The sequence below is a fragment of the Lethenteron reissneri genome, chromosome 66 (assembly GCF_015708825.2).
Source record: "Lethenteron reissneri isolate LAM-NWPU_2019-01 chromosome 66, ASM1570882v1, whole genome shotgun sequence".
In the NCBI taxonomy this organism is placed as follows: Eukaryota; Metazoa; Chordata; class Hyperoartia; order Petromyzontiformes; family Petromyzontidae; genus Lethenteron; species Lethenteron reissneri.
In genome coordinates, this window is record NC_083844.1 from 7,215,177 (window position 1) to 7,228,813 (window position 13,637).

The 13,637-nt window shown below is 47.6% G+C and overlaps 1 protein-coding gene across 1 annotated transcript; it reads left to right on the forward strand.

The window, feature by feature from the left end:
* The first annotated feature begins 2,989 nt into the window (after positions 1-2,989).
* On the forward strand, positions 2,990-7,496 carry LOC133359856 (zinc finger protein 135-like). Its single transcript, XM_061578410.1, has 2 exons — positions 2,990-3,004; positions 6,225-7,496. Exon 2 carries the CDS (start codon positions 6,231-6,233, stop codon positions 7,431-7,433), a length of 1,203 nt encoding a protein of 400 aa, XP_061434394.1. The 5' UTR covers positions 2,990-3,004; positions 6,225-6,230; the 3' UTR covers positions 7,434-7,496.
* The last annotated feature ends 6,141 nt before the right edge of the window (positions 7,497-13,637 follow it).

Sequence of the window (13,637 nt, forward strand, 5' to 3'; positions counted from 1 at the left end):
CACTACACTATACACTACTATACACTACACTACTATACACTACTACACTATACACTATTCTACACTACACTATACACTACTATACACTACTACACTATACACTACTATACACTACACTATACACTACTACACTATACACTACTATAAACTACACTATACACTACTACACTATACACTACTATACACTACTACACTATACACTACACTATACACTACTACACTATACAATACACTACACTACTATACACTACTACACTATACACTACACTATACACTACTACACTATACACTACTATACACTACACTAGACACTACACTATACACTACACTATACACTACTACACTATACACTACTATACACTACACAATACACTACTACACTATACACCACTATACACTACTACACTATACACTACAATACACTACACTACTATACACTACTACACTATACACTACAATACACTACACTACTATACACTACTACACTATACACTACACTATACACTACTACACTATACACTACACTATACACTACACTATACACTACACTATACACTACTATACACTACACTATACACTACTACACTATACACTACAATACACTACACTACTATACACTACTACACTATACACCAGAGGTGGGACAAAGTCATTGTTATGCAAGTCCAAGTCGAGTCTGAAGTCATAAAATTCATGACTCGAGTCTGACTCGAGTCCAAGTCACATGACTCGAGTCCAAACCTCAGAGGTGGGACAAAGTCATTGTTATGCAAGTCCAAGTCGAGTCTGAAGTCATAAAATTCATGACTCGAGTCTGACTCGAGTCCAAGTCACATGACTCGAGTCCAAACCTCAGAGGTGGGACAAAGTCATTGTTATGCAAGTCCAAGTCGAGTCTGAAGTCATCAAATTCATGACTCGAGTCTGACTCGAGTCCAAGTCACATGACTCGAGTCCACACCTCTGCTATACACTACACTATACACTACTACACTATACACTACTATACACTACACTAGACACTACACTATACACTACACTATACACTACTACACTATACACTACTATACACTACACAATACACTACTACACTATACACCACTATACACTACTACACTATACACTACAATACACTACACTACTATACACTGCTACACTATACACTATTCTACACTACACTATACACTACTATACACTACTACACTATACACTACTATACACTACACTATACACTACTACACTATACACTACTATAAACTACACTATACACTACTACACTATACACTACTATACACTACTACACTATACACTACACTATACACTACTACACTATACAATACACTACACTACTATACACTACTACACTATACACTACACTATACACTACTACACTATACACTACTATACACTACACTAGACACTACACTATACACTACACTATACACTACTACACTATACACTACTATACACTACACAATACACTACTACACTATACACCACTATACACTACTACACTATACACTACAATACACTACACTACTATACACTACTACACTATACACTACAATACACTACACTACTATACACTACTACACTATACACTACACTATACACTACTACACTATACACTACACTATACACTACACTATACACTACACTATACACTACTATACACTACACTATACACTACACTATACACTACTACACTATACACTACAATACACTACACTACTATACACTACTACACTATACACCAGAGGTGGGACAAAGTCATTGTTATGCAAGTCCAAGTCGAGTCTGAAGTCATAAAATTCATGACTCGAGTCTGACTCGAGTCCAAGTCACATGACTCGAGTCCAAACCTCAGAGGTGGGACAAAGTCATTGTTATGCAAGTCCAAGTCGAGTCTGAAGTCATAAAATTCATGACTCGAGTCTGGCTCGAGTCCAAGTCACATGACTCGAGTCCAAACCTCAGAGGTGGGACAAAGTCATTGTTATGCAAGTCCAAGTCGAGTCTGAAGTCATCAAATTCATGACTCGAGTCTGACTCGAGTCCAAGTCACATGACTCGAGTCCACACCTCTGCTATACACTACACTATACACTACTACACTATACACTACTATACACTACACTAGACACTACACTATACACTACACTATACACTACTACACTATACACTACTATACACTACACAATACACTACTACACTATACACCACTATACACTACTACACTATACACTACAATACACTACACTACTATACACTGCTACACTATACACTACACTATACACTACTACACTATACACTACACTACTACACTACACTATACACTACTATATACCTGTCAACCCCTTATCAGTGCCCTACCTTATCACAGACCAATTCAGACCGTATTGGTCACCCCGTGCCCCTTATACATGGCAACGTTGATCCTACAAAGTCTTCATCATCACAAGGGAGAAACACAAAAAAATAAACTTTTTTTATTATTTAAATAATGTGCCTGTATTGTATAACATCCCTGGAACGACAAAATTCCGGTGGCTCGTGACGTCACGGCCGAACCGCCGACGTGGATTTTTGACGTCATCGCTCGTGGTGTGGCGATGACGTCATGTCACCCGGGAGGGGAGGAGGGGCCAAGGGTTTGCCGATGCCGGGTTGAGAGAGACCGGCGGGCTGACCACGGCGGTGGTGGTGGAGGCGGTGGTGGTGGACAATCAGTCTCCACACGGTAAGAGGTGATGACGGTGGTGGTGGATGCGGTAGTACTGGTGGATGTGGTGGTGGACGTGGTGGTGGTGGACGTGGTGGTGGACGTGGTGGTGGCAGTGGTGGTGGTAGTGGACGTGGTGGTGGTGGTGGACAATCAGTCTCCACACGGTGAGAGGTGATGGTGGTGGAGGCGGTGGTGGTGGTGGACAATCAGTCTCTACACGGTGATAGGTGATGACGGTGGTGGTGGTGGAGGCGGTGGTGGACAATCAGTCTCCACACGGTGAGAGGCAGAGGTGGGACAAAGTCATTGTTATGCAAGTCCAAGTCGAGTCTCAAGTCATCAAATTCATGACTCGAGTCTGACTCGAGTCCAAGTCACATGACTCGAGTCCACACCTCTGGTGAGAGGTGATGACGGTGGTGGACGTGGTGGTGGTGGACGTGGTGGTTGTGATAGCGGTGGTGGTAGTGGACGTGGTGGTGGTGACAGTAGTGGTGGTGATGACGATGGTGGACGTGGTGGTGGTGGACGTGGTGGTTGTGATAGCGGTGGTGGTAGTGGACGTGGTGGTGGTGACAGTAGTGGTGGTGGTGGACGTGGTAGTGGTGGTGGTGGACATGGTGGTAGTGGTGGTGGCGGTGGACGTGGTGGTGGTGGTGGTGGCAGTGGTGGGGGTCTGACTTGGTTTGTAATAAGGCAGGCACTGATTGACAGGTATGTAGTAGTGTGTAGTGTAGTGTGTAGTGTATAGTAGTGTATAGTGTTGTGTATAGTGTTGTATACAGTGTAGTGTGTAGTGTAGTGTATAGTGGAGTGTGTAGTGTATAGTGTAGTGTAGAGTGGCTTTGTAAATGTTGAATGTTTTCGCTGAAGCCCTAGAAGATAAATGGCAATGACAGGACGGCCTTGCAGGGTCTTGTTCGTGGACCCGATGCGGCAGAAATATCTCTGTATATCCAACTGGCTGCCGTATCTATTTGACATGACTGCACCCCCCATATTGCTCGAGGAGCAGTCCTCCGTGCCGTTCTGCTCTGATGGGCTGTAACAGATGTGTAATGCGAACAAGGATTGAGGGGGGGGCGGAGTCTGGGTCACGTGAGGAGAGGGAGGAGTTAGGGTCACGTGGGGGAGAGGATTTAGGGAGAGAACTGGAAGGGGAACGGGGAGTTGAGACGGAGTGAAACGGGAGGAGGCCACGCTGGGCAGTACGGGGAGAGTGGCGCGGTCACCACGCGGTGGGAGACGTCGACACCGTCAGCCATCGGTGTCAGGACGCAGAGGGCTAGCGAGCGGTGGAAGGCTAGCTGCAGAGCGGAGCAGCAGTGAAGCTGCAGACGGAGCAGCGGTGAGGCTGCAGAACGAGCAGCAGAGTGGCTGTGGAGTGATCGTCGGTAGAGACGCGGGCCTGAGCGAGGACGCCGTGTGAACGAGATTCTACGAACCCAAATAAAGGACAACGGAGATCAACATTGAGAAAGAGTCCTTTATTACAGATGCAACACAACAGCGGCATTAGGTATATAAACACGGCGAGACCTTCAATTTAAAGCACTTCACACGGATATGTTCCTCGTATCTGCATGCATAATAGTGGTTCTGGGGTGAGTCGAATTAAACAAACCTTCGCTTCATTCCAGGAACATGCTGACTTTATCATTGTAGCTGCCATTGATAGCCCACAGGCAGAAGTCGTCACTTCGTGAAATGTGGGGGATCACCCGGCATCCTTCAGAGGCACTCATGAATTCGTAGCACAGATGGGGAGTTGAAAAACGCAAAAGGCTGATATCATGCACTACGATTTTCTCAGAAATTTCCTATATATTTCGAAAAGGAATTAACATTTGTGGCAAGCATTACATACACAGTGTAACTAATAGTATCTGCAACTACATTATCCACACGTATTGGTATCTGCAGGTTCCAAATTATACACTGGTATACAGCCAAAATGCTTCCGAAATAAATGTTGTCCAACGTTACTAATTCTGGGTCACTGAGAATGAAAATGATGATTAAAATTGATTGGGTCTAGTTTTCAAGATATGCTACTGGGTCAGTATATACGACCCTTGACTTGGGAATGGCGGAGGATAAGTGAGTTCTAAAGGGAAGGGATCTAAATTTAAACCAGAAATGACTAAAATTAATTTTGACTGGATCTATGGATAAATCTATGGCTGGGTTTGGACAGTACTTGCTTTTTCAGCAAAACAATGAATGGTGCAATCTGAACCTGCTATTGTATCATGCATGATATGAATTGCATCATGTTATTCGTAGAAGTCATGGATGATGCAATCATAACTAGGCTTACATCCCTCTGCTGAACAAATTGCCCGAAATCAGCTCTAGAAATCATACAGTGTCGTGCTCTCTTATTTGTCAGTGTTTGGTTTTGCCAAAGGGACACATTTCTGTTTAGCCAAAGTGACCAGAGATGCCTGGTACTTGTGTGAATAAAGCAGATAACTTCTGATATTTTTGTGGTGAAGTGACTTTTGCATCACAAAAGCGCAGTATAACCACTATGGTTAAGAAAGCTTATCACCTTTAAATTTCGATTTAAAGCTTTCGTGACTGCAGGGATTCATCTTCTTGGTTCTTTCGGTAAAGTCACGTAGAAGGGAAGTAATAAAATAATAAAAATAAAACATAAAATAATTCTCACGACGTTTCGGCCACAATGCAAGCAGCCGTCCTCGGATGCATTGTCTCCGGATCTGAGTACGTGTGCAAAATTTGGAATTGATTGGACAACAGGAAGTAGACTAACTTTTGATTACAAGATTTGACCACGACAAACATAAGTGAAGTTAAATAAAACCGTTGAAAAAAACAAAACCCGCTTAGGCTTTCCCGCTACCCATAGGACACCCTCAACTTTTATAGGGGGTGTAAAATTATTAAGTTAGTCGTCGTCGCCCCCCCCCCCCAACTGGTTCTTCCTATAACGCAAACACCTCTGTGCTGGTCGCTGGCAGGCCGTGTGATGTCCTCTTGTGCTATGGTCCTGCTGCATTCAAGCTGCTCCACCCTTTGGCTTTGTGCTTCCTCCTATATATATAGCTCCTCTGCCTATTCACCGCTCCCAGCCCATTGGCTGATTCGACTCATCACCTACAATCACCCACACCTGTGGAGACTATTAGCTCTCTGCATGCAGAACCATTCTGAGCCGATCGATTATTCAGCCTCTCCGTGGCCAATCGGCTTACGACTATGGGGACAACTCGCCTGCAACAAAACGGGTCTTTCTGATTGTTTAGCACACGGTCACTCTACTGCAATTGCATTGCCGCACTCGGCGTAGATTGGCCGGCCGCACACCCATGGGACCGTGTTCATGAACGCCGCATCAACTTTCTTTTTTGCGTTTAGTTTGTCCTTTCCCGGTGGTTGGCTGGGTGCGGTGCCGAGGAAGTCCCAATGCGTGCACGTAAACACGTGAACACGCGCGTGCTTGTACCGCCCCCCCCCCTGCCCCCGCTTGCAGGACGCGATGTCGGACGAGGGGAAGCTGCTGCAGTGCCCCCTGTGCAAGTGGGTGCTCATCAGCCACGCGGCGTTGCAGGACCACATGAAGAAGCACGGGCGGCAGACCGAGGTGGAGTACTTTCAGTGCGGGTGGTGCTCTTATAGCACCTACTGCCGGCGCACGCTCAGCAACCACGAGAGGATCCACACGGGCGAGAAGCCCTACAAGTGCGCCGTGTGCGACAAGGCCTTCACCGAGATGGGACCGCTCAACAAGCACAAGCGGACGCACACGGGCGAGAAGCCCTACAAGTGCGCTACGTGCGGCAAGGTTTTCGCGCACTCGGGCACCCTCAAAACGCACGAGAAGTCGCACACCTCCGAGAAGACCTACAAGTGCCCCGTGTGCACCAAGGTGTTCGCCAGCCCGGAGAGCGTTCAGAGCCACCGGGCGGTGCACAACGGCAAGAAGCCGTTCGAGTGCGACGCGTGCGGCAAGGCGTACGCCAACCTGGGGTTCCTTGAGCGCCACGAGGCGACGCACGCCGAGGAGAGGCCGTACGTGTGCACGGTGTGCGACAAGTCGTTCACGCACGCCAAGGACCTGCGCAGCCACCAGAGGGTTCACCTGCGCAAGAGGAAAGGCTACAAGTGCAAGCGATGCGAGAGGTCGTACACCAGGCTGGGCGCCCTCCGTACGCACGAGAAGACGCACGCCGACGACGCGCCGCACGCTTGCTCCGAGTGCGGCGAGGCGTTCACGGAGCTGGACAGCCTGCATCGGCACGAGATGACTCACAAGGAGCAGAAGCCACTGCTGTGTTCAGAGTGCGGCGAGGCGTTCACGGAGCTGGAGAGCCTGCGTCGGCACGAGAGGTCTCACAAAGACAAGGAGCAGAAGCCACTGCTGTGTTCAGAGTGCGGTGAGGCGTTCACGGAGCTGGACAACCTGCTTCAGCATGAAAGAACTCACAAGGAGCAGAAGCCACTGCTGTGTTCAGAGTGCGGCGAGGCGTTCACGGAGCTGGACAGCCTGCGTCAGCACGAGAGGACTCACAAAGAGCAGAAGCCACTGCTGTGTTCAGAGTGTGGCGAGGAGTTCACTGAGTTGGACAGCCTGCGTCAACACGAGAGGTCCCACAAGGAGCAGAAAGCAACGTCATCAAACAGGCAGCAGCAGGAGGACAGTGACATGGGTACAAACCCGCGTGGTCTGGAAATTTCCTAGATGTTCCTCACGCTTGGTTTGAGATAAGGAGTGGGGATTATGGTCAAATGATACATCTGTAGCGGCATCGTTGAGGGCTGTACGCGATTTCCAATACTTGTAGCCTGTAGCAACGGCCTCGAGTCAACAGGCAGCAGAAGGGTGATGAGTCAGGCCGTTGGGTTAAGGTAACCCTAAGGCAGCTCAGGACCACAGGTACAAACCCCCAGACCCCCAGGAAGGGGGCTGGGGGATAATGTCACTCCCCAGGCCCTTCCAGACGGTTCCAGAAAGGAGGAGTGGCCAGGGGCAGAGTGAGCCAGAATCCAGTATAAAAAATGGTCCCCTGAACGGGTCCGGCAGTCATCGTTCCGATACTTAGGGAGATATTCCTCCGGGTAGCCTACCTAACACTGGCTATGCTCTAGCCTCTTCACTGGCTAAGCTTTTGGCCCGACCCGAGCCAGGGGTCGGGTTCAGCCCTTTGGGCTCTTTGCTTCGGGTTTTCAAGGTGGCAGCTCCAGGGTGGTTCTTGAGTCTCCAGGTGCACGACGACTGCCGGACCCGTTCAGGGGACCGTCTTTTATACTGGATTCTGACTCACTCTGCCCCTGGCCACTCATCCCTTCTGGAACCGTCTGGAAGGGCCTGGGGAGTGACGTTATCCCCCAGCCCCCTTCCTGGGGGTCTGGGGGTTTGTACCTGTCATCCCGAGTTACCTTAGGGTTACCTTAGCCCAACGGCCTAACTCATCACCCTTAGACTCCCTTCTGCTCCATGTTGACTCGAGGCCGTTGCTAGAGGCTACAATTCGTGGCAATCACGTACAGCGCTCAACGATGCCGCTACACATCCCTGGAATCACCAGAGGACACTCGTGGCGAACTGCACTTCTTAGACTTTTTCCAAACATGTATGTGCCGTAATTCATAGACGCGACGTGTGTGCGTGTGTGTACGTGAGAAGAAAACACATTCGGATTCAGAATCTTTATTTATCCTGGAGAAATCCGATGAGTTATGACGCTCTTTTTCACAGATGTCCAATAGGGGCAGGTCAGAAAGTTGCAACAACAAACAGTACAGCAACACGATAGGAGTGCAAAGTATTCGAAAGGTAAGCAAGTCACTAAAAATAAATGAAATAGATCAAATATAAGTTCTAATTGTATAAGAACATTAACTTCCCAAGCTTGGGCAAGGCAGCAAAACAACATCAAAAACAGTCCCAGACCACACCAAGACAACACACAGTCCCTCAATAAAATGGCGCATTAAAAGTTAACTATTGATGTATGTATGTTCAACTTATTTCGCATCGTGCACAGCCAACCCTGCTAATCGGACGTGCGGGTAAGGGTGAAAGTTACAAATCACATTTGCAAATGCAGTTTTATGCAGCGCTTAATCCCCTTCTTGAGGATATTTTTTGAAGGAAGATTTGACGCTCCACTCGTCAAACACTGGAGGGTCCTCTGTGGCAAGAACTCATCATCAGAATCTTTATTTATCCTGGAGAAATCCGATAACCTATGAAGCTTTTTTGCACGGATGGAAAGCCATCCTCAATGTCTTCAAGACATGGCCAGAACTCTGCAGTCCAGCAAGAACCACGGTCTGGCAGCTCCCCATCGACTTACACCTCAGATTGTGTCCTCTTGAAACCATGCCTGGTGGTCATCGACAGCCCTTCACGGTGAATCCATGTTCAGATGTTCACAGGGGGGTTTAGTAGGGGAAGCGGTCAGCCTGGGCCTCTTGAGAGTTGGTGAGATTAACTCCCTCGCCTATTATGCAGGAGATCGTGGGTCTGATCCCGACCCCGACGCCTGTTGTATATGTGGAGTTTGCATGCCTCCCTCTCTCTCCCCGTGGTTGCGTGGATTTTTCTCCGGGTCCTTCCGTTTTTCCCTCCACATTTAGAACACTATGTAACACAATTTTTGTTCCTGGGTAGTAAATGTTATTTCGTAATTGCTTATGCCTAAAAGTATAGGAAATGGCTTTTATTCCCCACAAACTTTGCTTTTCTGACCAGGACAGTGATATTTATAAATGTACCTATTTTCAATGAGAAAACAGGCGAATTTGTTTCTTTTCGTTCACATGAAGTCAAAATACAACAACATGAATCATACTAAAGTAATACAAAAATGACTACAAAAGATTTAGAAGTCAGTAGTTTTTCGAGATTTACGATTATACTGTAAATCACTTTCATGAATCAGCCCCCAAATGTAGTCTCCCATCATGTTCTCGTTATACTGTCCTTGGTAGCGGCGTTCAAAGTCCAGTATATTCTGGTGGAAGCGCTCGCCTTGCTCCTCCAAGTACACTCCCATGTTCTCCTTGAATTTTTCAAGATGAGCATCAAGGATATGGACTTTGAGGGACATCCTACAGCCCATTGTGCCGTAGTTCTTCACCAGAATCTCAACCAGCTCAATATAGTTTTTTGACCTTGTGATTGCCCAGGAAGCCACGGACCACTGCGACAAAGCTGTTCCAAGCTACTTTCTCCTTACGATTGAGCTTCTTGGGGAATTCATTGCACTCCAGGATCTTCTTTATCTGTGGTCCGACGAAGACACCGGCTTTGACCCTTGCCTCGGACAGCTTAGGGAAGAAGTCTTGAAGGTACTTGAAGGCTGCCGACTCCTTATCTACAGCTCTGACTAATTGTTTCATAAGGCCCAATTTGATGTGCAGTGGTGGCATCGGCACCTTCCGGGGGTCCACCAGTGGCTCCCACTTGACGTTCCTCCCCACAGAGAACTCAGTTCGCTGTGGCCAGTCCCGTCTGTGGTTCTTGCGCATTGGTGTCTAAATCTTTTGTAGTCATTTTTGTATTACTTTAGTATAAATACATGTTAATTTTGATTCATGTTGTTTTTTTCTGCCTTTATGTGAACAAAAAGACACAAATTTGCCCGTTTTCTCATTGAAAATAGGTGAGATTTCCAAATATCACTGTCCTAGGTCACAAAAGCAAAGTTTGTGGGGAATAATAGCCACTTTCTGTACTTTTGAAGCATAAGTAATTAGGAAATAACACTACCCAGGAACAAAAAAGAAATTACACAGTGGAATCAACATCGCCGCGCGTTTAGAGGATTTGGCCGCCGCTATAAATTTCCACATGATGATAAGCCACTTCGTTGAGTTATCATTTGTGGCCAGGTCGCTTCGTGGGCCTTACCTAGAACCAGGTATGAATATCAATTTAAATCTTTCGTGACTGCAGAGATTCATCTTCTTGGTTCTTTCGGTAAAGTCACGTAGAAGGGAAATAATAAATAATAAAAATAAAACATAATAAAATAAAATAATATTATAAAATAATATAATAGAATTCTCGCTTGTATTATATTTTATTATGTTTAATTTTTTTTATTTCCCTTCTACGTGACTTTACTGAAAGAACCAAGAAGACAGGTATGAATACTCATACTCTTTGGGTCTTTCGGTAAAGTCACTTAGATCGGTATGAATGTTGAACAAGCCAGCCATGCTAATCGGAGGTGGCGGAATGGAAACTTCAGGGTTCTCACAGCAGGCTTTTGATAACGGAAGGAAGGCGTCGGGGGTCTGGCTGACTGCATCTGACTGCATCTCGTATCTCCAAGAAGCACAGTTGGCTTCGTACGGCACGAAATAATTTTGATTTAAAGCTTTCGTGACTGCAGGGACATTCGAGTAGTGCTCGACTTAAGAACACAATCAGTTCCTGAGGCCTGTTCGTAAGTGGACCAGTTCATAGGTCAGAACACAATCATGTACTGTCTTTAAATGCCCATACGAAATGCATTACGGTTCAACAAAAAAATGGAAGCATTGTTAAAACTCACAAGAAGAAATATTGTACATTTGCATGAAACACTGTAAACACAATACTGTATAGTAAATAAAACATGAAAAATAAAGTAACAAATAGAAACATCCGTTTTATTTTCACCTCCCTTGAGTCCTGATGCTGGCTTATTACAGACAAATTCAGACCTTGTTGGCGATGAGGCACCTGAATGCATGCGCCGCTTTTCGGAGGGCAATGAATGGCACCGAGATAGATGATCGTGCCGACTGGTATGCGTCGAACAAGAAGCGGGCGAAGCCACCGTAGGCAAGCGGCAGCTCAACTCCATCTACATCGAATGCTTCGTCGATGAAGCAAGGATCAATCAAAGATTACCTAATACCCAAGCTCGATAAGCGAACGAAGGAGAAGTTTGGGCAGGCCATAGCAATGCATTACTTTGTCTCAGGCACGTCGTTCCAGCGGGTCGAGGAGGAGAACATGGTGATCGCTGTGAAGGCCCTTCGCCCAGATTCAGTGCTGCCAAACGGGAAGTTGCTGGCCAGACCATTGCTCGACAGGGCGTACATTGACATGAAGAATGTTGACACCGTCCTGGACAATAAGACCGTTTACCTGACATCTGATGCGTGGTCAAACATTGAGAATGGTCCAATTTTGGACTACATGGTCACATCGCCGTCCACAATGTTGTTTCACTACCCAGTGTCTCACCACCCAGTGTCCTCACTACCAGTGTCTCACTACCCAGTGTCTCACCACCCAGTGTCTCACTACCCAGTGTCTCACCACCCAGTGTCTCACTACCAGTGTCTCACCACCCAGTGTCTCACTACCAGTGTCTCACTACCAGTGTCTCACTACCCAGTGTCTCACTACCCAGTGTCTCACCACCCAGTGTCTCACCACCCAGTATCTCACTACCCAGTGTCTCACTACCAGTGTCTCACTACCCAGTGTCTCACCACCCAGTGTCTCACCACCCAGTATCTCACTACCCAGTGTCTCACTACCAGTGTCTCACTACCCAGTGTCTCACCACCCAGTGTCTCACTACCCAGTGTCTCACCACCCAGTGTCTCACCACCCAGTGTCTCACTACCAGTGTCTCACTACCCAGTGTCTCACCACCCAGTGTCTCACTACCCAGTGTCTCACCACCCAGTGTCTCACTACCAGTGTCTCACCACCCAGTGTCTCACTACCAGTGTCTCACTACCAGTGTCTCACTACCCAGTGTCTCACTACCCAGTGTCTCACCACCCAGTGTCTCACCACCCAGGTAGCTCACTACCCAGTGTCTCACTACCAGTGTCTCACCTACCCAGTGTCTCACCACCCAGTGTCTCACCACCCAGTGTCTCACCTACCCAGTGTCTCACTACCAGTGGTCTCACTACCCAGTGTCTCACTACCCAGTGTCTCACCACCCAGTGTCTCACCACCCAGTGTCCTCACTACCCAGTGTCTCAACTACCCAGTGTCCTCACTACCCAGTGTCTCACTACCCAGTGTCTCACCACCCAGTGTCTCACCTACCCAGTGTCTCACCACCCAGTGTCTCACTACCAGTGTCTCACTACCCAGTGTCTCAACTACCCAGTGTCTCAACTACCCAGTGTCTCACTACCCATGTCTCACCACCCAGTGTCTCACTACCCAGTGTCTCACTACCCAGTGTCTCACCACCCAGTGTCTCACTACCCAGTGTCTCACCTACCCAGTGTCTCACTACCCAGTGTCTCACTACCCAGTGTCTCACTACCCAGTGTCTCACCACCAGTGTCTCACTACCCAGTGTCTCACTACCCAGTGTCTCACCACCCAGTGTCTCACTACCCAGTGTCCTCACCACCCAGTGTCTCACTACCAGTGTCTCACTCACCCAGTGTCTCACTAACCCAGTGTCTCACTACCAGTGTCCTCACTACCCAGTGTCTCACTACCAGTGTCTCACTACCCAGTGTCTCACCTACCCAGTGTCTCACCACCCAGTGTCTCACTAACCCAGTGTCTCACCACCCAGTGTCTCACTACCCAGTGTCTCACTACCCAGTGTCTCACCACCCAGTGTCTCACTACCCAGTGTCTCACCTACCCAGTGTCTCACTACCCAGTGTCTCACTAGCCCAGTGTCTCACCACCCAGTGTCCTCACTACCAGTGTCTCACTACCCAGTGTCCACCACCCAGTGGTCTCACTACCAGTGTCCAATACCCAGTGTCTTGTCTCACCACCACGTGTCTCACTACCAGTGTCACCACCCAGTGTATCACTACCCAGGTGTTCACTAACCAGGTGTCTCACCACCCAGTGTCTCACTACCAGTGTCTACACCAACCAGTGTCTCACTACCAGTGTCTCAACTACAGGGTCTCACCACCCAGTGTCTCACTAACCAGTGTCTCACTA

What these genes read in the sequence shown, in the direction of transcription:
- LOC133359856 (XM_061578410.1), top strand. Translation starts at nt 6,231, where the DNA reads ATGTCGGACGAGGGGAAGCTGCTGCAGTGCCCCCTGTGCAAGTGGGTG.